Consider the following 24414-nt stretch of genomic DNA (forward strand, 5'->3'; position numbering starts at 1 on the left):
ACAGAAATTTACTCAATTTGTTGAGCTGAGTCTATTGGTGCATAAGACTTGGCCCTCAAGGCAACGGAAAACAAATTGAGGGTTTCTATACCTTTCTTTTCTAAGAAACGGAAAAAATCAAAACCCTCCACTAAAGTTTTCTGCGCACGGGCCTGCTTAAAAGTAATTAGGATAAAGCAAAACTAATAATGGCGAAACTTATGATTGATGTTCCTGTATGTTTCCTCGTCATTTCTTTCACATTAAGGTCATTTTTCGAAATTTTGGGCGACATCCGATTTCATACGTTTGTCCAAAGTATTTTTTCACCCAAAATTTTAAAACTTATTGGCTACTCATGAGATGAGTTAATTTTACTCAACTCAAAACTCATTTTTTGGCAGCTTTCCTTGATTTAGGAATTTGAGTACTCAGAACTCAAATTTTGAGTAGTTTTGTATAAGCGTATAAGCATGATGCTACGCGCAACATCAATAAAATGAAGGGTGTGGAGGATTATTTCACGCACAATGAAAAAACATGCGTTTGGTTGAAGTTGATCAATTTTTAGTTATTTCAAGAATTTATGGATTACGTCAATTGTGTTTTAAAACATAAAAAAGTATAGTGCCTATTTTTATTAGGACTGGAAACATTTTTGAAAAATCCTAATAAAACCTATAAAGTTTTGCGGGCAAAGTTTAACAAAAGAGAGACAAAGTGAGAGGGAGAGAGAGAGTGAAAGAGTGAACGAGAGAGAGAGAGAGAGAGATTCGGTTGCATTGAATTTTCCCTACTTCAGGAATCAGAATAAATTGACTCAATTGGCACATCCTTCTGGAAAGGGAAAGAGAGGTGAAAAAAGATTAGGAGAGGAACTCAGCACAAAACAGTAAACAGTCTGAACCCTACTGATAAAACCTTCACAGAAAAAAATATTTCGTAATTTTAAGTTTATTTTCATGCACATATTTGGAGCGTGAATATAAATGTAAAATTAAGTTCCATAACAAATACACACGACTTGTCGTGCTTTCTTCGACGAATTTTGTTATAACTTTACACATGGATTGAAAATTACAGTTTCTTTAGACGTAAAACAAATGCACTTCAATGTATTTTTATTCGAATATTTCTGTAAAATGCATGACATGTAATATTACACGAATGAAAGTGTAAAATTGTATGCTTTTTGATGCTCCAATTGAGTGCATTGATTTTAACGTAATTTTCAATCAAATTTTTGATTCAATCTTTGTATGTTTACATTTGTATTGATTTACATGTCGTTTAAATTTCATTATTTTTTGGTGTGTTTAGCTTTTTACCCTCTGGGTTACGAACAACAACATATCCTTGCATCATAAATTTCACAAAGATCACCCGTATACCACTCAGTACGGTGAATAGTAGCCATGTGACAATTGTCCAGTCCATACGCTCATTAAAATACGTCAATTGTATATGAAAACATGCAACAAACTTACACAAATTTACATACGACAGAAAAGTTTTTATTTGAGCACTAGTTTGTAAGCTACGCCAATGGTTGGCAAGTGGGAATCTTGTGCTTTGTTCATCTTCCCGAAAACTTATACGGACCAAAACTTTCAAGCGTTCATTTGATCGATTCGATTATCACAACTCTACAAACGAATGCCAAAGAATCAGAACTACTTGAAATAAACTCAGAGGCAGTCGTCGTACAGCCTGGAAAGTTGTATCTCAAAAAATACAGTTGAGTACTTCATCTTTGTCAGACGAGTGTCCCCATTACTTTTTGGGTTTAGTAGATTGAAGATTCAATCGTTGGAAATATCCGTAAAAACAAGTAGCCAAACCTTCTTCGTAGGTGTCCCAGTTCGTAGATTTGGGATTACAAGAGCTGATGTATTTATGATCAAATAACGACGGTTCGATCTCATTCGGAACGAGCCAGTTAGTCAACTTATAGCGTAATAGCAGAGAGTTACATCTATCACCTGTTTTCTTGCAGATGGATGCGAATATTAGATGATTTCCTGTTCATTTTGCTGTTTCAGTATTCCATCAATTCAGTGCCCCTAACAGCGATATCTGAGCTGTCTTAAATTATGTGATTTACATCACTGCCGATTATGAGTGGAAGCTCATTTCACACAAGATGATACACCGCTTTTGAAATTGTCAGAAGGCAATGATTCATTAAGCGACAAAAATGCCGAACAATAGAAGTTTTTTTCCTATTTATCTTATGAAATTTCTTTTCTGGTAAGTAACGATGTTTTTTTTAAATAATGCGCGTCTGACATATTTTAGTCTCGTCAGTCACACGGCCTCTAGGCTGCTTTAGTCCGGAGAAAGATTGAGCATCTCATCAGCAAATCAGTTTCTTTTCCTACACGACATCATGTCGTTGTTTTGGAGCACAAATTATGTTTCCATTTTAAATCTAGCGACAATCTAGTGCCTAAGTCAGCTGATGAAAAAACGCGATTCAGAACAGATATTCACAATATTGTTTATGAAGTATTATAGTTCAGAAAGTCTAACAGTAAGAGATTCTGTATGTTTGATGTTATCGCCGCCATCTACTGGCCATTTACTGGCAAAAATTAATGCACAATGCATTTAACAGGACTTTTCGACATACTAAGATGTTTGATTATTCTAAGCAGCTTTTTACAACGTTCTCATGCTGTTCTAAATGTTTGCCTAAAAGCCAATAGCCCACTCTGAGTTAACAAATATTCAATATGAACTAGTTTCAAATCAGCAATCAGCTACGATCAATTCGCTTAGCCTACACGTAAATTCGAAACAAAAATCTTGATCATAATTTGTATCACATGCGATTTGTATACACTTATATCTCACCATATATACATATGCATTTATGAAATGATACGTGAACTACTTAGACACGACACGCATACAGCTGTAAACTGAAATTCAAGATCTTTGCTTCTTCCATTCGAACACAGGCATGCGATCTTACTCTGTTTCTGCATATGCAACCAAAATGCCTAGACTCGAAAGGTAATGCCGATACAAAATAAAATAACACAAATCCAAAACAAAAATATCGGATGCAAAGGCCCATTTCGCAGCGATCCCGGAAGTACATAATACTTGTAAAACCACTTAAGAAGTCCCTAAAAAGTCTATTATCTTGATAAAGAACAAAGCAAAACAAAATAATGTGTTCGCATATTGAATCAAACGATCGTATTAACCGATGATTCCAGCACGATCTGAGGCATTTTGGGAGTAGTGGTATCAGCTGTTCCTTTTGAGGCACGATCCTCAACGAAAACTTATACCTAGTATCCGATACGTTGTGAACTGTGTTGTGTCTGGTCGATCGTCGGCCGGTTGCCGATGGAAAGTTTATAGTTCGATTTTTTTTGTGATATGTATAGTTAGTGCTTGTCAATTTCAAACTTTCTGTGGTAGTTTTTATATTTTAATGATGTTTCATTCTGCGGTGAAGTTAAATCACCAGTCTGTTGTTTCAAATATCATCCGAAAGTGCTCAACTAATAATGTAGTGTTAGTATGTTTCGTTAGACTTAAAAAATAGTTCGATAAGGCTTCTAAGTGATAGCATGGCGCCATATGATAGCCTTGCACTCGACTCTTTGTGGATAGGATTAGTTTCTGTCTGGGCGGAAACCCCTTTTTTTGGTAAAAAAAACTGCGTGAGTAATAATTCGATGAGGAAGGTGGGATTTTTGGCGCACAGTACTATCGCGTGACCATTTTTTTTTTTTTCTAGAATATAAACTTGTTCTAATGTCACACTCTTTCTGCACTATCATAAAATTCAAAAAATGGAAATGAAATTATTAAATTTCTATAGCATTGAGAAACAATATGAAAATTTTATTCTATTTTATTGAAATAAATTGTAATAGAACACAAATAATAATTTGAATATTTTCTAGAGTTATTATGATTTCGAGTAGATTTAGATAAAATAGCGTACAAAAACTTCGCAGAAGCAAAAGCACAGACCAGTAGACATAAACTAATTTTTTCCAGCTTTAGTGGCGTTTAATTCGGTAAAAAGGACTTTTTTTAGATTTGTTACGACACAGAGAGTGGTAGTATATTCATTCCATATAATAATGTACAATATTTTCTCAAAATTTCATTGCAAAATAAAGAAAATTGAGCGAGTGACAGTGAATCTCTTATTTTGAGGTGCACATCGTTTTGAAATTTTCCAGAGTTCTTCATATCATTCCCCAGATAACTCCGGGAGCTTTCTTTATTTTTTTAATGGTTTTGGTGTTTCCCAATGCAGCTGACACCAAAGATGTAAAACCGACAATTTTTTTAAACACTCTTGTACGCAAAATTACAAATACAAATATATATAATAACTACCTTGATCCCTATCCTTTTGCTGGGACAACTGTCAAAAATGCTAACCCATGTGACTAAATTAAATTTCAAGGAAGACCGATATTGTCAAACAAGGACATGTTATCATTTACGCTTACGTGTTGGGTTGACCAGGATCAAGAGTCTAGTGACGTTAGCTAAAATGCGCGCTGATAAACTGAAGATTATCGTTGAGAGTCTTTGCTCGAAACACGACCCAACCACATGGCCACCTACACCGTATGACGATGGAAATGCTGATGACAATCGAGTCTCCAACAACGAGCTCCTTACAGTGGCAAAAGGGCTGAAAGCGAAGAAAGCTCCTGACCCGGACTGTATTCACAACGTGGCACTGAAGACCGCGATCCTGGCGTTTCCGGACATGTTCAGGCTAGTTCTACAGAAACGCCTGGACGAAGGCTGCTTTCCGGATAGATGGAAGATCCACAAACTGATGTTGCTGCCAAAATTAGGGAAACCACCAGGAGATCCAGCATCGTATCGGCCTATATGGCTGCTGGATACTCTTGGTAAACTTCTGGAAAGGGTTGTCCTCAACAGGCTGACGATCTATACTGAAAGTGAGAACGGACTATTGCAGAGGCAGTTCGAGCTCCGGAAAGGGATATCGACGGTGGACACCATCCGCACAGTCATCGCGAGCGCAGAGAAAGCATCAAAGCAAAAGAGAAGGGGTAATCGCTACTGTGCCGTGAAAACGATAGACGTGAAGAACGCGTACAACAGTGCCAGCTAGGAAGCGATTGCCGTAGCGCTAAACAGGATGGATGAACAAATACTTCCAGAACCGAGTACTAGTCTACGAAACGAACATGGGATAGAGGTCGATCAGGGTCACGGCCGGAGTACTTCAGGGACAACTAACACATTGGTAAAGATCATGCTGAACAACGAAACCTGGACCTGGACTGCTGCATTAAACTCAAAGCGAAACTGGACGAAGTTGACGAGCATGTCCCGCCTAATGGATGTTCGTGTCGCCAATGCGTACATAACGATATCGTCGGAGGCGGAATGCATAATTGCCGGGATGATTCCCATCTGCATAACTTTGGCTGAGGCCGTGGAATGCTACCAGCGGAGAAATGCACGAAATACAAGAAGATTGGTCCGAGCGGACTCGTTGGCTAAGAGGCAACAGGTGTGGGACAAGGCGGAGAAACGAAGGTGAACCCACCGACTCATCCCAAATGAGTCGGCTTGGGAGCATAGGAAACCTGGAGAGGTGAACTTCAACTTAACGCAGTTTTTGGTCCGGGCACGCATGCTTCCGGAAGTACCTGTATCGGTTTGAACATTCTTCGTCACAACCTTTGCCCGGAGTGTGTGAACGTGCAAGAGACACTAGATCACGTGGTCTTCGAATGCCCTAGGTTCGAAGAAATTCGAATGCCCTAGGTTCGCCGTGGAGATGTACCACGATGAGCGTATCTAAGATGCAGTAACTAGAGTAGTTACGAATGTACTCCCCAAGCTGCAGAGAAAGTGGTGAAGGAACCAACAGAGCAGCCCCGGCTAGAAAGCCGCCGTGAAACCACCAATCAGTTTTTGGTACAAATTCCACCACCGGTGTAGACTAGGTCGTCCACCGGAAACCAGTTGAGAAATACGCGATGTAACACCGGGTTCGGGTCGTCGGGGCGCCAGCAAACCAGACGTCAGACTCCAACGGAGTCGACGAGCTGACCTCGACTCCCTGCCAGATTGTTCGTGAGTAGGCTAGATCCACTACAAGGAGTACCCGCATCGAATCGCTAGCAGTGGGTTGTTAGGGCGCCAGTGAACCGGAAGCTACGCTACACTCTGAATTGCTGGACAGGCCTCTGCACCTACTGTATGGCCCGATGAGTAAGCTAGATCCACCGCCGGGGACTAGATCGAGTAGATCTGGACGAAGCAGGAAGCTAAATGGCTAACGGGGGTGGAAGTAGGGTAGATTCACCGCCGTGGATTATCCGACTATATTGCGACAAAAATAGGAGTTCATTGGCTCACAAAACAGACATCGGTACCGAGAGAATTTCCGCTATCAGAGGACTCTCAGTCGGAGTAGGGTAGTTTTACCGCTGGATAATATCCGCGTCGATCTCGATAGCGCTGGGAGCTATTTGGGTCAAGAAAGTGGTTATCGAAGTCGGGATAAATTCCTCCTTCGGGGAAATCTCAGTCGGAGTAGAGTGAGATTCTCAGTGGTGATATTCGAGTAGATCGTGATAAGGCTGGGAGCTGAATGGCTCGCGGAAACAGGCGCTAAATGGCTCATGGAATTAGCAACTTAACGGTCCTCTGAGATGAGAGCTAAATGGCGATAAATAGAGACGAAAGGCAAGAGAAGAGTCAAAAGTTTAATGGTTCAAAGGTCGAGCCATTTCTTGGATCAAGTAAGGCTCCGAGATAGCTCAGCGATAGCGGAAAACTCATGAGTAAAAGAAAAAGGTGTGACGAAAGCATAATGAAACCACCTCCACCATACGAAATAATAGTGATGTAGATATAGTTCCATGAGAAAGAAGGGCGAAATAAGAGTAAGGAGTGTTTTTAGTAGTTAACTCCCCCCTCCCGCGGGCATACCACGAGTTGGGGAGATTTGATGACTTTGGTCTGATAAGCGTGCTGTTCTACTCCCTGACGGCTGCCTTGGCACCTTGGCCAAGCGAACCAGTGCAACAACACCACGAGCAGAAGAAACAGCAGCCGCAGCTTAAACAATAAGAGCAGCAGCCCCAACAGAAGCAGCAAATGCAGGAGGGCAGCACGTAGTTGAAAGTAATAGTAGCTAAAACCTGATGTACGGACTGCACAACTTCATAGACAACAGGAGTAATGTGCCCAATGACATCAAGACTCTGGTTCTGAAAATACAAGGGAACTTCGGTTTAGCCGTCAAGGATTTAACCGAAAAAAAGCCCGAGCCGTCGTTGGCCAAGAAGTTCTTGGAAATAAGACAAACAGTGGCACCACCAAAAGTGGGGGAAATTTGAGCAGGTGAAAGATAAACCCCAGAGATAATCCATCCCTACACTGAAGATACTAAGATTATATGAGATCAGGAGGTTCCAAGAAACATAAGGAGGCTCCCGGCACCGTGGCACCCGTAGCGAACGAAGTAGTTACTAACGTGGGTAGAAAAATCCAATGGGAAGTAGTTGGCAGCACAAAACGGAAGGCGAAGAACAAGTATGAGTCCGAAAAGCAAAGTATCTTTAAGGGACAAAACAAAGGTGAAGCATACATAGCCAAAGCTATCGATGACTCGTACGAGAAGGTACTGTGCGCAATGCGGTTAAAGTCGGCAGTCAAGGAGCTTGCTCAGACAGTAAGAAAATCAGGCGCACCTGCATCCGCAAGATTCGAAGTCAACCTGATCTGCTTACAAAGAGCTGACCGAGAAAGCCATGAGCGACGCGGTAGAAGTGAGAGCGTTGTGCCCGGAGGCAACCATCCAATGTAAGGAATTGGATGAAGGTATCCTCGGAAGAAGTGCTAAGAGAAGCTCTGAAAGAACAGCGCGCGCTTGGAGAAGCGCAGATAATGATCCGTATAGGGATACCTTACGGTATGCTAGTGGCCTCGGTTAGACTTCCAGTCCAAGCAGCGAAAAATGCACTAAAACCGAGAATATCAAAATACGATGGTCGGTATGTTCACTGAGTGTCTCTCAGCGACCGGAAGTGTACTTCAAGTGTGAAGAGTTCGGTCACCTGGCTAAACACTGCAGTGGACATGGCAGGAGAAAAATTAAGCAAAAGGTGCGGGGAAGCAGACCATAAGGCAAAAGACTGCCGACAGGTTTCGAGATGTCTGATCTGTGCAGACGAAGAAGGTTATAACCACATTAAAGGAGACTACGGCGTCCGGCCTTCAAATAGGCGACTACTACGAATTTAAAATTGAAGTAACGCAAATCAACCTCAACCACAGCGATACAGCATAACACTTGCTGTGCCAATCTTTAGCGGACTCGAATTTGGATCCATACTGTATCTAGGATATCACATAAAGCAAAAGTAACAGCGACTTGAACGATGGGAAGATATTCATTTCTGGCAATTGTTTATCGCGAAGACGAAGACTTTGTAATCGCCAAAATCAATGGATACTCGGTGGATGATCGATCGATACATAGACATGCTCGATAAGCTGACAGAAGAACTTATCGATCGGTGACCAGTCGTTATAGCAGGCGATTTCAACGCTTGAGCAGTATTATGGGGCAGCCGCTTCACTAACCCAAGGGGGAGTAGTCTATTCGAGGCCTTTGCAAAGCTGAACGTAGATGTTGCAAACGATGGTGCAACCAGCACCTACCACCGGGAAGATCAAGAATCAGGGCTAACAGTAAGTTTGAATTGGATTGTGTGCGAGGAGGACAAAGACACAAGCAACACTTTCGGAAGCAATAGACAATCGTAAGCGCGCGTGACTCAATCAAACGTACGGAGAGGGAAACAACGGAGTTCGACAAGAGAGTCTCATTGAAGCGTTGAGGCTTGAGTGCAATCACCTATACTTCAGTGCAAATGAAATAATAGCGGCATTAGAGGGAGCGTGCGATGCAACCATGCCAAGAGTGGGTAAACCAAGCTACAGTCGCAGCCCAGCCTGCTGGTGGAAATCGACGAATGCTGACCTACGTGCATGTTACCACCAAACCTAAAGGAGAGTCGCTAAAAGAGCCGTTCTGAGACCAGCGTATAAGGCGGCAAGAGTTGCACTTAACAAGGAAATCAAGCTCAGTAAGAATGCCTGCCTAAAGGAGCTTTATCGCAATGCCAATTCAAATCCGTAGAAAGACGCCTATAGAGTTACCATGACGAAGATAAGAGGACGGGATGGGTGCCCGGTAAGGAAGCAGTATTTCCACAGCATGAACCGACGACCTGGCCGCACACGCATGACCACGAAGAAAAAGCTCGAGTAACTAACGAGGATCTGATAGCGGTGATGAAAGCCCTGAGAACCAAGATGGCCCCGGGACTAGACGGTATTCCCAACGTGGCTCTGAAAATAGCAATCCTAACGAAGCCGGATGTTTAGGACTGCGTTGCAAAAATATATTGGTAACTTCCCCGACATTTAGAAGCGGCAAAGCTGGTGTTATTGCCGAAGTCAGGGAGGTCCCCTAGATATCCTTCAGCATATGGGTCGATATGACGGTTGGATACAGTCGACAAGGTGCTTTAAAGAGTAATCCTTAACAGGCTTACAACATACACGGAGAAATTGAATGTCCTATCCAATGTGCAATTCAGCTTCCGGAAAGGTAGCTCCACTGTGGACGCTAAATGAACGGTTGTGAAAACTATGGAGGCTGCACAGAAGCTAAAACCGTTCCTGTGGAGTGGTTACGCTGGACGTAAAAAAGCCTTCAACCAACGGTGCTAGTTGAGCTGTAATGGCCGATTTGCTGCACTGACTGCAAGTTTCCCTCTGTTGAATTCTGAGGAGCTGCTATCAGAATCGTACACTGATCCACGGAACTGACGCCGGATAAAGAAATGTAACCCTAACAGCGGGGCATTCCTTAGGATTCTGTACTCGGTACGAATCTTTGGAAGGCTATGTACGACGGAGTGCTGAAGTGGATCCTCCCCAGAGAAGTGAAAATTGTTGATTTTACGGATGACTTGGTGATCCTTGGTGGTGACTCCTAGTGATCGGTGAATCATTAGAGGAAGTAGAAGTACATGTTACGGAGGCGGTAGACGCTGCCGAAAACCAGATGCGGGAAAAGAAGTTGGCGTTAGCTCAGCACAAAATCGAGGTGGTTTTATAAAGCAACAGAAGGATAGTGCAATAGATAAGAATTTCAGTCAGAGAGTGTATCATCAACTCTAAGCGAGAAGTCAGACAACTAGTAGTAAATTAGTTATGGTATTTGCGTTTCGACTTCGCCTCATCAGGACTCGACGTTAACTTAGTGGCAGAACTCCAAAAATTAAAACACTATTTGTGTTTCTCAGAGCATCCCTAGCCTTGCGTGTTGTCCCGCAAGAAAATAGTGTTTTCATTTGTGGAGCTAACGTCAATCCGGTTCTACCGTAGTTCTGTCATTAAGTTAGTGTCGAATTCTGATGAGACGAAGTCCAAACGCAAATTCCTTAACTAATTTAGTTATAGGTTTTGTTCCCATAACGCGCAAATGTGGTTTAAAACAATTTTCTCCTTAGTGGAAAAAATAGTTTTTACCTAAATTTTTCTCCACTAAGGAGAATATAGCATAGTACAACTGAGAGTGAAGGTAGACTCCCGACTGAACTTAACCCTTAAATGCATACTGTTGCCATTTGGCAACATACCGAATTTTGTGATATAAAACCTCAACGAAATGTGTACATCGTATCCAACCCGAAGGAAAAGTGAAATTCATGCACTTAAGGCTTAAGCCACATCGACTACACTCAAAGACATACACAAACATAGTTTTAACCAGTTTTACCACATTTTCCTAATGGCCTACACATTTCGTGGCTTCAATGAGATTTTTCAAAAGGTAAAGACCGTGTCAATAATACCATGATAGTTCGGCCTTCAGATAAGATTATTAAAAAGCAAATGTCGTTCGAAAGTATGTCACCACGTGGCGCTAGTACACATGAAATAACAAACTTTTAAACTTGTTTTATCTTATCCGGATCATTTAGAAAGTTTGCGTTTTCAATGAAGCTGCTCAAACGTTCTGGGCCGTTCGAATTTATCAAAGAACTTTATTTTCCCCCTATAGCTCTCCGAAACCATTCGATGAAATGCCAGGACCACGTGGCCCTCTTGGTCTGGGAAATTTGTATCAATACATTCCAGGAATAGGTATGTGTCCGAATTTATACTTAAACTGCATGACGAAAGCAATTATTCAACCATTATGCATTCTGTTCACATTTTTAACAGGAAAATATAGCTTCGAAGCCCTGCACGAATCTGGCAGAGACAAACTCGAAAAGTATGGCCCCATTGTCCGTGAAACCATGGTCCCCGGACAAAACCTCGTCTGGCTGTACGATCCCGACGACATTGCGACCGTACTAAATGACAAAACACCCGGTATTTATCCCGCACGACGGAGCCACCTAGCGTTGGCCAAGTATCGACGCGATCGGCCCAATGTGTACCGGACGGCTGGACTGTTGGCCTCGTAAGATGTAAATTATCCTAATTGGAATTTCAAAATGTATGATTTCTACTCGTTGTTTCCAGCAATGGCATTGAGTGGTGGAAAATACGATCTGAATTGCAGAAGGGGCTGAGCTCTCCTCAGAGCGTGCGGAATTTTTTACCACTGACCGATCAGGTCACGAGTGAGTTCGTTGCTAACATAAAACCCTCAGATAAACGGGAACGGGTTCCCGATTTCATGCCAGCAATTTCTCGACTCAATCTAGAGCGTGAGTATATTTTATAACTTTTCTTCAAAACGATTTCAAGCTTTATACCGATGCTTTAGTAACGTGCTTAATGGCGTTTGACGTACGACTGGACAGCTTCTCAACCGAGCAAATGCAACCCACTTCCCTCTCCTCGAGACTGATGGATGCTGCGGAGGTGACTAATCAAAATATTTTACCAACCGACCAAGGATTCCAATTGTGGAGACTTTTCGAAACTCCATCCTATAGACAAATTCGAAAATCGCAAGAATTTATGGAGAAGACTGCCGTTGAGTTGGTATCGCAAAAATTACTTTACTTCGACGAAGATCGCCAAAAGATGGCTTCCGGTCAGCATAGATCTAGATCGCTACTCGAGGAGTATCTCAGAAATCCTAATCTGGAGCTAAACGACATTATAGGAATGGCAGCAGACTTACTGTTGGCTGGGGTTCACACAACTTCCTATACGCTGGCATTCGCCCTGTACCATTTGTGTCTTAATCACGATGCTCAGCAAAAGTTGTTCGAGGAGGCAAAACGAATTCTTCCCGATCCGTGGAAAAATAACATCGAAGCAGCTGCTTTGAACTGTGAGTAGATATCGAACTAAAATTGTTTAAATTTTACAATAGCAACCGTCTGTGATCAGCAGAAGCATCCTACTGTCGGGCTGTTCTGAAGGAAGCTCTCCGCTTGAATCCCATTTCCGTTGGCGTTGGGCGAATTCTGAATAAAGATGCCATTCTCGGAGGATTCCACGTGCCGAAGGGGACGGTAGTCGTAACGCAAAATTTGATCTCCTGCCGGCAGGAGCAGTACTTCAAGAATGCGTCCATGTTTTTGCCGGAACGTTGGATGCGAGGGAGCAAGGAGTCGGTGCATCCGTACCTGGTGCTTCCCTTCGGACATGGCATGAGGGCGTGCATCGCCAGAAGAATGGCGGAGCAGAATATGTTGGTGCTACTACTGCGGGCAAGTATTATTAGTAATTTTTTCGTGATTCTAAACCGAATATTTTTCTTTCATTTTGTAGCTGATACGATCGTTCGAGATCGAATGGGCCGGAAGTGTTCCCATGGATATCCAGACTAAGCTTATTAATCAGCCTGATCAGCCCATTGCGATCGTGTTTCGTGCTCGTTCATAATAATAATAGACACTGCCGGCTCCAGGCACAGGCACGTGGCCATTCAGCCAGAAGGTGATTTAGAGGATGTTTCTATATTTCGCATTAATAATTGTTTCGTCATTTACTAATTAATTGCAGTGGACCGGTGTCTTCCTATAGCTCGTTACATCTAGTTTGTCTGTAACGACAGTTGAAATTTCTTCATTACATATGCACCATATGTGACAAGATCCGGGATCGGCACACACGAAAGAATGTCGTTTGATCATCAAAGAGTACGACATACCAACACCTGTCATGCTGATTCGAGAAACGAATGCGCCATCTAGATGCACGACTGACTGCAACCTACCTAAACATTATGAATTTTCAAATAAAATATACGAAAAATACATGAACTTCCCATACATATATTTTAAACTTTAAACGCAATTCGGAGATGCACAAAATTAAAATATCGCGAAAATAACTGCCACTCTACTATATACCTAGCATATTCTCTATTTGTAAAAATTAAAGAAAAGGAATATATATTAGATTACGCTCGTTAGATCTAGTGAAAGAAGCTTTCCACTTTTAGCTGTGATCTATTTTATCGACGAGGAATCATCAATGTTGCAGTTATTAAAACTAGGGGTTCTAAATAATATCCTTCTTTAATATATACATCTATGCTAACGTCGCTGTAGTACTCCCGAGTGTTCTTGCTTTCTGGTAGTGCTAGCGGATTATGATTGTGTGTTTATTTTTAGTCGCATTCTTTCCCGCTGGTGATGCTGGGTGTTGGTTTGGAGGTACTAGGTTAAATTGGTTTGGTATCCGTTGCACACTGAAAAAATCGGAAAATTGCATCTATAACTTCAATGCTCGTTGCACAAATTAAACCAAATAAAATGATATTTTTTTTTGGAAAAGTGTCGGTAATCAAATGAGTACGGTTGAATCTTTGGTAGATTAGAGCATGAGGAGTTCTAGTCCTACCATTTAATAGTTTAGATAAAATAGATATATTCAATAAAAATGCGTTCATTTTGCTCTATGCCCGCTTCGCACTACTTTTCAATATATTCCCACATGGTACAAGGTTACAATGAAGTATGCGAGCAGCATCCTAATGTGTTTATTGATCAACACCGGCGCGGCAGAACGTAGATCGCGGAAGGAAAGGAAAGGAATGGTTAGTTTTAATAGAGGCCGTAGATACCATCAAATTTCAACCGTAACTAAGTTATTAAACTTTTTGTGTTGAAAACATAGTTATCTTAAAATACGTCTAACGCAAAACATATACATTGTTTTTCAAATCTTTTAGGTCTTTTTTGTCTCAGCTAATGAGGTTAAGTAACCTTTTTAAAGTAATTTATTTAAAATTTAACAATTTTGATCGATTTTTCGTTCATTTCTCGAACATCCTAATAGTTAACGTCATTATTTTAATAGTTAGTCTTGAAGAGCTGCATAATTCGTTCTTTGACATCATACACTTATCTTTTCTTGTTTTCATGTGTTTGGGTTATTGAACATTTTCACGAATACTAGCTCTATTGAAAAAGTATGACACTTATTGTACCTTTTCTTTATTTCATTCGAATGCCAGGAAATTCTTAAAGAGAAAAATGTATTAATACCTTTCAGTTACCTGAATTTAGTATTCTTTTAGAAGTAAATTAGACTAAAGTTAGTGTTATTATTAACATTTTCGTTATTTCCTTAAAATAGTAAATAATAAACATGACCATTATTATCATGGAATTAATGCATCTCAGCAAGTTCTACAATACTTACTTTGATTCCATTCAATTATCTCTTTTTGTTTCGACGCTAAATCATTTTTATCACATAGTTTCATATGACGAATTTCGCGCCAACTCGAACAAATGTTGGTAGCACCCTCTCCGATTTTAATGAAACTTTCTGTACATGAGAACTTTGTCACAAAAAGCTACTCTGCAAACTTTGTTTTTCCAAAAATGATCTAGACTGTCGTTTCAAAAGGGTCAAACTTTTTTTACCAATTTTATTCAAATGGCTTTAGTTTAAAAATGACAAATCCTACAAAAAATGTAGCATTTTCACATAATTAGTCAAATTTTTGAATAAAAATATTAAAAAAAATCTTCATCGACTTCTACACTGAAAAAAATCGATTTTAAAAATTTAAAGTCGATTTACAAAAAACATCTTTGATTTGGATGAAATTTTGTTCCAATATAGGTAATTATGTTCCCTACCTACCGGCAAAAATTCAAGTTGGGCCTTTTTAAAAAAAAAAGTTATTTAAAAAAACTGTTCCTTACCCAAACCGATTTTTTTCAGTGCATTTTTATCGAAAACTGAACCAATGAATATCACAATCATCTCAGAATCCAATTTCCCAACTGCTAGTTACCTGATATCATGCAAAACATGATTTTTCTGATAAAGTACTAAAAAACTCTCATGTTTCCTCCAGGAAATACAAAGAGTGCTTTCCATGCTCCATCAAACGGAGCACACTTAGTTTAGCTCGGCAATTTCCCGCACAGCCGAGTAATCAGTAAATATTTCTACTGATATCTCGGAAAAGTGAAATTTGTTTGCTGATTTTTAGCGAAATATTTTCCGATTCTCAGCAAACAATTAAAGCTTATACTGAGATCTCAGCGAAAAACGAATTTGCCGAGTGTTCGGCTGTTCAAATATCGGCAAAAGTTGCAAAAATTGCTGAGATTCGTCAGAAAAAATTAAGTGTGAGAGCCTCCTGAGGAATTCCACGAAGATCCGTCCGAAAATCTTTAAAATCGTGACCGACCATCTTAGATTCCAATGAAACTTTACACGCTTCACCGTCATGCAAGACTAAATATTTTCCACAGGTAATAAGATTATTTTGACTCAAGAGCAACTTTTCAAAAGGGCGTAAACGTTTCTACGTGTATGAATTTCAATTTTTTTTTTGTTCGATTACTGTATTTTATACAGCAAAACTATCTGAGAACGAGTTACAGGGAATGAATACTTCTGTCCGAAAAAAATATACACTGAAAAAAATGTTGTGTCATTTTTCAAAAAAACAAAAATTTATGATAAAAATTTAAATTGTGAAAAAACCCATTTTTTTAAATTTTTTATATTTTGTTACCAAAAACCTAAAGAGAAAAGAAACATTTTGAATGTGATTGCATGATGGAGAAAAAATCGGTAAAAAAGTTTTCCTAACAATAACTTCGTACATGTTTTTAAATTTCATACTAATAGACATACACAATTGTAATTCTATTACAGAATATAATTCTAAGCACCATTTAAAACCAAAATGCATTTAACAAAAATCCTCCAAAATGCGATAGTTGTCGAGATATTTGGAATTTTGCTCCATCAAAAACAATTAATTCGTGTAATTATGCTCTTTTTAAAAGTTATTCGCCTTACCCTATCATAAAATGACAATAAATTAATGTTTATCGTTTTAAAGACGTAAAAGCAACTTTTTTAGTGTATTTGGATCATGGAGAAGCTTCCAAGAAAAAAGTTTTCCTAACAACAACTTTTGACATATTTTTATAATTTATACTATTTGCAGTCAAAAATAATACAATTTTCTTTTTGAATATGATTCCAAATGCCATTTTAAATCGAAATGCTCTTAACAAAAAATTTCTGAAATGTAGTAGTTCTCGAGATATTTTAACTTATGTTTTAACAGCACAATTATTTTGTTTTATTACGACCCCTTTTCATGAGTTATTCGCGTTTCTCCATCAACTATAATAGGTTTTTCAAAAGGCCCGTAAACATTCCTGCAACTTTCCCTTTGACATCAAGGCGATATTGTAAACCATTTGAAAGTTACATGAAAACAACCATAATATATTTCAACCATAGGGTCTGATGATTAAACTATATAGTTGAATCATATTTTGATGTCAAAGAGAAAGTTACAGGAAATTTTATGGGCCTTTTGAAAAACCTATTATTGTTGATGGAGAAACGTGAATAACTTATGAAAAGGTCGTAATGAAACAAAATAATTGTGTTGTCAAAACAAAAGTTAAAATATCTCGAGAACTACTACATTTCAGAAATTTTTTGATGAGAGCATTTTGATTTAAAATGGCGTTTAGAATCATATTCAAAAAGAAAATTGTATTTTTGACTGCAAATAGTATAAATTATAAAAATATGTCAAAAGTTGTTGTTAGGAAAACTTTTTTATTGAAAACTTCTCCATGATCCAAATACACTAAAAGAGTTGCTTTTACGTCTTTAAAACGATAAACATTAATTTATTGTCATTTTATGATAGGGTAAGGCAAATAACTTTTAAAAAGAGCATAATTACACGAATTAATTATTTTTGATGGAGCAAAATTCCAAATATCTCGACAACTATCGCATTTTGGAGGATTTTTGTTATATGCATTTTGGTTTTAACTGGTGCTTAGAATTATATTCTGTAATAAAATTACAATTTTGTATGTCAATTAGTATGATGTACGAAGTTATTGTTAGAAAAACTTTTTTTACCGATTTTTTCTCCATCATGCAATCACATTCAAAATGTTTCTTTTCTCTTTAGGTTTTTGTTTCCGAAATATAATTTTTTTTAAAAAAATGGGTTTTTTCGCAATTTGAATTTTTAACTTAAATTTTTGTTTTTTTGAAAAATGACGCAATATTTTTTTCAGTGTTTATTTTTTTCGGATAGAAGTATTCATTCCCTGTAACTTGTTCTCAGATAGTTTTGCTGTATAAAATACAGTAATCGATCAAAAAAAAATTGAAATTTATACACGTGGAAACGTTTACGCCCTTTTGAAACATTAGTCTTGTATCAAAATATTCCAATTGCCAGAGAATATCATGGAGATTCATACAGCGAACACACCTGCAAAGTTTCGTTCGAATCGACGATGGTCATATTTTGCGGTCGGCTGGTTTCTCATGGAATCCCTCTCCTGTAACTGTAACGATGTGGGCATGGTCGTTGATAGGAACTGAAATATAAGGACACTTGGGTTTTTTGATGTCCCATGTGGAAATTCCTGCTAGTTTCTAAGATTACCGAGACCAGGAACCACTTACTTCGGTTTTGTAACAGCACCCTTCAAGGAACACTCTCAGGCCTTTACGAGGGAGCCTAGGAGAGAAAACTGATTTTCCTGTTTCGGAAATTTATGGGCACATTAGAAGATGTTCCCACAATGGGATGGTCAGACTCTCACTCTTTAGTGTACAAGGAAACGTAGAAATTAGTCGTTGTCGGTGCGTAGCCATTTTTTCCATTATCGGAGTATTTCTTCAAAGAATGTTTCATTTTGTCCCCACATAATTTATATGCATTTTCCACGACGTGCCTTGTTTCTACAATAAGTTCATGCCTCGCGGCACAAAAAGGCGACCAGGTAGACTAGCCCCGTCCAAAAGATCAAAGTTTGGAAGAGCAGATTGGGCCAAGGGTTCGACATGAGGCTGATGGAAAATAAGTTGTGTTCAAATACTCCTTGATTTTTTCTTGAACGCAATTACTTGCGAACCAGAATTTTCACTGGCTGAAACAAAGGGTTCTTGAAGGAGCGAACCACATACTTCGCAATTAAGGCCCCTGTTGGAGACTACACCATCAATCTCTACTTCCCCGGCGGGTACATAGACAAGATACTTTTTCGTACACGACCAAGTGGCTCAGCTTTGCCCTCACTCAAGTTTGTTATGAATATATACCAAACTCGTTACTGATACTTTTTGCATGTATCAGGCACTTAGCAGATGGGAAATTGAATTCTGAGATGATTATGACTTTCATTAGTTTAGTTTTCGATGAAAATACACTGAAAAAATAAATTCAGTTTGGACAAGGAAAAGTTTTTTTCAATAACTTTTTTTCGTTAAAAGTGCCCAATTTGAATTTTTGACGGTAGGTAGGGAACATAATTACCTATCTTGGAACAAAATTTCAAAAATGGTTTTTTTTTGTAAATCGACTTTACATTTTTAAAATCATTTTTTTTAGTGTAGGAGTCAAAGAAGATTTTTTTCGACATATTTATTCAAAAATTTGACTGATTTTGTGAAAATCACTTCTACAGAATTTTTTGTAGGATTTGTCATTATTGAACTATAGCCATTTAAAAAAAGTTGGTTAAAAAGTTTGACCCTTTTCAAAAGACAGTCTAGATCATTTTTGGAAAAACAAAGTATGCAAAGTGGCTTTTTGTGACAAAGTACTCACGTACAGAAAGTTTCATTAAAATCTGAGAGGGTGAACCATGATTTTCACTGTGACAGTACAGTAATTTTACAATAATTTACAGTAAGTTCTAATGTTATGTGACAATGAAAAAACAGTAAACTTTACGTATTTACGGTAAATTGCAAAGTAAAAACGACTTTTACAGTGAAAAACGGAGGTGGTTATGTATCTTAACATTAAAAAAAATCGATTTTTCTCCATGCATTTTATTCTTGAAAACAGTAAAATTTAATATGAATTTACTGTGTCAGTTTTTTGCTGAACAATAAAATTGATTGTTGCATGAAATTTTATTGTAAATCTACTGCGACTAACAATGTTGAAACAGTAATAACTAGGGTGATGAGCCTATTTGCGCCATGTTTTTATTATCACCCTACCCATTTGAAGCCGTTGGTTAGAGCAGCGTCCGCCATCTTTGTTCAACGCATTGAGTCAAATGGTAGCGCAACAAAAGGGGCACTCGATTCGAGTTTTTGTTGTGCTCAAACACGAGAATTTTACTGTTTTCAACGCATTTGTTATTATATTGGTTCTTAACAACGAAGCAAAGCGGTTGATGTCAATTTTTACGCATTCCATTGATTGTAAGGCAAGAAATTATCGAATTAGTGAGGCACCTTGCTTAGACTATCAGCACCGGGCGTGGGTATAAGCAATTTACTAACCGTCATCATAACACGACACCGCACCGGCGGTTGGTAAACAGGTTGGGAAATGGAAACTTATCGTTTCGATTTACAGCGAGTGTCTATATTTGGTAACTTCTTCCAACCGACGCCAACGTTGCTATTCGCAGAAAGGAGGCAAAACAAAGGAAAATGTAAAAAATAGGATCTCGCGATAAATGTTATGCAGAAGTGTTCTGCGTGAACTTTTATTCGACTCGTGAAAGATTTTTATTTTAAATAAAATTATGGATTGAGCTCAATAAATAAAACTATCGGTTGTGAGACAATAAATTATTTGATTGAATTCAATAACATTTTTTTAAAGTTTACAGAAATTAAAATAATTATTGAAATTAAAAGTTTATTGTAACTTTAATGAAAATATACTTTCAAACCTCGATTCACACCAATTATTTTGTCGTTTGATACAATGAACAGTATTTGTTTGTATTCAATTACCCACAGTTTTGATTATGCTGTATGTTTTCTGCGTGGAAGTAAAAATTAGTGCATCTAAGCAGCTTGGATTGAACTGGAAGATGTAGCATTATGTCAACCTGGGCATGATGTGTCCCAGGATCCGATTGATGGGATGCTAGCAAGAAGCTGAATTTCATTGGCTTTGAAGCTTGTAAAAGCCCGAAAATTTTTATATGTGGAGGCCAATACGAAAGCTAATGATAGTGTCCAACGAAAATCGAAAATCGCTGCGAACAAATGGTGATGATTGTGGGGACTGTGGAAACTAAGATTCGAGAAGAAAGAAAATGCGTGTATTTTTCTCGCGCCAAATTTTTTAATTCAGGACCAGTAGTAAAAAGAAGATCACAACGATAATGGTTTATCACACACTCTGCAGCGCTTAGTTCAAAAACGCTGGATTTAATTGCTAATAGGTACGCATGGCAGGACACAGATCACACCTGTTACATCATCACCATCTCATTTCATACGGTGGTTCATCATATTTTCGAGGGATAATATTGTGTTGTGGTGTACAGTCGAGATTCGCTGGTTGGACACTTTTTAACTGGACCGCTTTTTAGTTGAACCTCCGCTAGTTGGATAATTGTCCAACTAAAAAGCTCGTGCCAAATTTACTTTGACAATCAATCTGACAATATATAGAAATAAGAACAGATGCATTTACACTGCCAACATCTTCTTTGGAGAGTTTTTGACATTTGTCAGTCGGTCCAACTAGCGAATCAAATTCGTTAATTGGACAAGGCTGTGGCCCAACCAGCGAATCACGACTGTATACTACCCAAGATCGCTTACTTGCCCCGTTTTCTATGGGATTTCCTATCTTCATGGGACTGACTTACAATCATAGGCAGTATAGTGAAATGCATGAACGTGAATGCACTTGGAATTCAATTCACTTAGTCTGTAAATAAGGGGAGGGCGGGAGTAGACGGGGTTGTGTGGTTGTACTTAACTTATAAAAATGATATTTTTATTACATTTCAACATTTCTAATATTGTTCTTAGAAACAGTAACACGAAATGTTAATTAACTTTATAATTTATTGTTGGACAATGAAATTGCTTGTTTCAAGACGTTTATTATAAATTTACTAGAAGTATTCCGCGTCGAACAATGTGGAAATGTCCTATAATTCTAGGATAGCCACTTTTGTTAATTTGTTGCAATAGTTTTTGACTTACTCCGACAATTTTATGCAAACTGTGGATACATGAATGTGGATTTGATGACCAATTTGGTAAGCAGCATACTGATAAATTGGAATCAAATTTATGATTTTTGAGCAATAACTCATTATTTGATTCCATCTTTGGAATTACCGCATCGACGACAAAATGTTGAATTCAGTTAATATATATCTGTATTAACTTGCCACAAATTTGTGTGTACCAATTTGCTCCAGGGTACGCACTTAATGTTTATTTCTTGAAGTAGATGTAGTTGTAGTTAGTATTTCAGCTCCAGCGATACAACCGATTGTAATTAGAATTAGTTGTGTTATTGGCGCCGGAATACTACACAGTTAAGCTTTTTCGGGAAATCGGCCGGAATACGAATTACGAATACGAATTAGAACCAACCAGAATTTCCGATTGTACTTTACTTTACCCATAGGTGCACGCAAAGTTCATATATCGATTACTGGAAGCCTATTGGCCGGTAGTAGCACCGGCTAGCGGCTACTTGTTGCCAAAGGCCTTGTTTATGTTATAAAGGCTCGCACAGAGTGAACCCAAATCTACCTATCAAACAGTCAGATGGCTACCTATCGTGCAAAGTAAACAAATATTCTTCTTTCGGAGAATAAGCAAGAAATGTATTAGTTAGTTAATATCATGGCGAAATATTTCAATCGTCAAGACACAAGACACTGTATTCGGTTTATTATGCTTTTTTTGTAACAATGTAAAATAAATTACATGGAATAGTATCAAGAATAAAGTGCTATAAGCCACGAAACAGTGGGCTTTCAATTCACTCCATATTAATTTATTGTGTAACTCGGTTGAAGTCACTCAAAATTACAGCAAAAAATATGGGTGCCAGAAACAAAGAAGATGGCATCATTTTAGGCAGCGTTGCGTATTCCTCTGTACGGGACTCCATAATACCACAGACACTAATTGTTGTTTGCTTAAAAATGATAGTTATATGTTTTACATACAATCTGAATTGGATGTCATTTATTAATAGCAAAAGTAAAATTACTTTTGGTATGGGTCAAAATCCACATTGAGGGGAAATTCCGGAGAAACTATTGTAGGTTCAGCGCAATTCACAGCAGTCACGAAAGAGTTGACGATACTCCTTTTGTTCACGAGCACTAGATGTATTTGGTGAATATTGGTTTGGAACTTCCTCTCAACGTGAATTTTGATAATTGTCTTTTAAGCACAAATCTCCGATCAACATGGGGAACGTGCTATTTGAACCAGTCGCTGCTGATTCCTGATTCTAGTTCTAGGTTATATTACGCACTTCCCACCAACCTGAACTCTGCACTTTCGAAGTGCGAGTGATCAAACTGCTACTGAAAACTGCGAGCTGTCAAATCACATGTATTTCAAGTGATAGAGATGGTATTTTCATGGACAGACCAGCCGAGCTAACCAGTCTATGAGAAGAATTCAATAGAAGAATAGTAAGTGCGCAGTGTGGTTAGAATCCAGTTTTTACTGCCACAAGCAATAGTTAAATGAGATATGATTGCTATAACAACGTGCTTCGTGTATCAACCTAGGAAAACAACCCATTTTACGCAAGTTAATATTATTATTGAAGCCACACATAAAATACTATCACTTAATTATTTTTTTTACTGCATACTGTTCTGCCCAAATTGTACAGTAATGTTTTCATTTCGAATGGCTATAGTCCAGCGTACCAAGTATTCATGAATAAGCCCACTATTCTGCGATTTAAAATTGCCTTTGAATATACTTAAAACCCAGATATGTTTACCCGGCTATGCTGTCTACAATATGACCACAGCTGATGGACATTTGGGCTACAAAATTTATGTAAAAATCAGTGTAAACGTCTAAACGTAAACGGGTATGGCAGTATTCTCACATACATTAACGCGCAATTTTTCTCCCATCCGAATATATTTGACTGCAGCGTCTGAAGGACGTACGTCAGATGGCTTCCGTATAATTTGGTAAAACCCAACTTTCTCTGACTTTTCAATATAGTATTAGCTCCTCTTCAAAGGCTTCGAAATACATGAAAACGAAAGCGTATTCGAAACTGATCGTATAAACTGTTTCCGCAAAACAATCGTTGAGTGGTCGTAAAGGTTCCTTCTCCGCAAGTTTGTTTGTAATATCTAGCATGAGATCCTTTTCATTACACTCCTGATTCAGAGCGGCCGTAGTATGTGCTTCAGACAATAACTTCTGGGTAAACATTAGTTATTAGAATTCGTTGTCCGTTCCGAACCCATAACATTTCTTAGAATTTTTATTACATAGAGAATTTTAGCATATTTGAACAAAAAAAATGTCTTATTCAATTCAATAATACAATGTTTATTGCTTCAAATGGCAAAATTAATGATATGAGCATTTTTTTCATTGAAACAATAATTAACTTTTAATCTCAATAAACATTTCCAGTTTGAATAATTTTACAATCATTGCAATAAAATGTTTTTAGAAAAGAGAACGATGTTTGTTACTGAAATGGTTTTATTGAATTCAATAAATAAATGTATTTTCTTTCTAGCAATATTTTTTTCACTGAATAAAGTCCATATCATTAAAAAAAAACGATTATTTTATTGCATGATTGCAAAAAAGTGTAACGTAATTATAATAACAACTACCGGTGTAAAAACAGATTATTATTTTGGCAACCTTTTTACCAACGACTGGTGCGAAAACGGGTGTCTAAATAAAATATTATCGTTTAGCGTAATCAAAATACACACGCATTTGCTTACGCACCGGTGCTGATAGTCTTAGTATGGTGAAAATAGGCTCATCACCCTATAATATTTATTGTTTTATGGTTGTTTGTAGGGTAAATGCTATTGTAAAATTCTATTCGGGCCAACTCTGAATATGATTTAACGCGAAATTCGTCATATGCAAGAACAACGATTTCGAATCCATTGCATTTGTGGTGAGGTTATGCTGTGTTAACTATTACAT

At 38.3% G+C, this 24414-nt stretch overlaps 1 protein-coding gene across 1 annotated transcript; it reads left to right on the top strand.

Annotated features, from left to right (window-relative positions):
- Nucleotides 1-3294: 3294 nt before the first annotated feature.
- LOC131691887 (cytochrome P450 302a1, mitochondrial) lies at nt 3295-13583 on the top strand. The gene is made up of 8 exons (XM_058978577.1): nt 3295-3510; nt 11096-11178; nt 11260-11503; nt 11566-11753; nt 11813-12328; nt 12388-12710; nt 12772-12939; nt 13006-13583. The coding sequence occupies exons 1-7, from the start codon at nt 3428-3430 to the stop codon at nt 12883-12885; spliced, it is 1551 nt and encodes a 516-aa protein (XP_058834560.1). The 5' UTR covers nt 3295-3427; the 3' UTR covers nt 12886-12939; nt 13006-13583.
- The last annotated feature ends 10831 nt before the right edge of the window (nt 13584-24414 follow it).

Source organism: Topomyia yanbarensis, chromosome 3 (assembly GCF_030247195.1).
Source record: "Topomyia yanbarensis strain Yona2022 chromosome 3, ASM3024719v1, whole genome shotgun sequence".
NCBI classification, from domain to species: domain Eukaryota; kingdom Metazoa; phylum Arthropoda; class Insecta; order Diptera; family Culicidae; genus Topomyia; species Topomyia yanbarensis.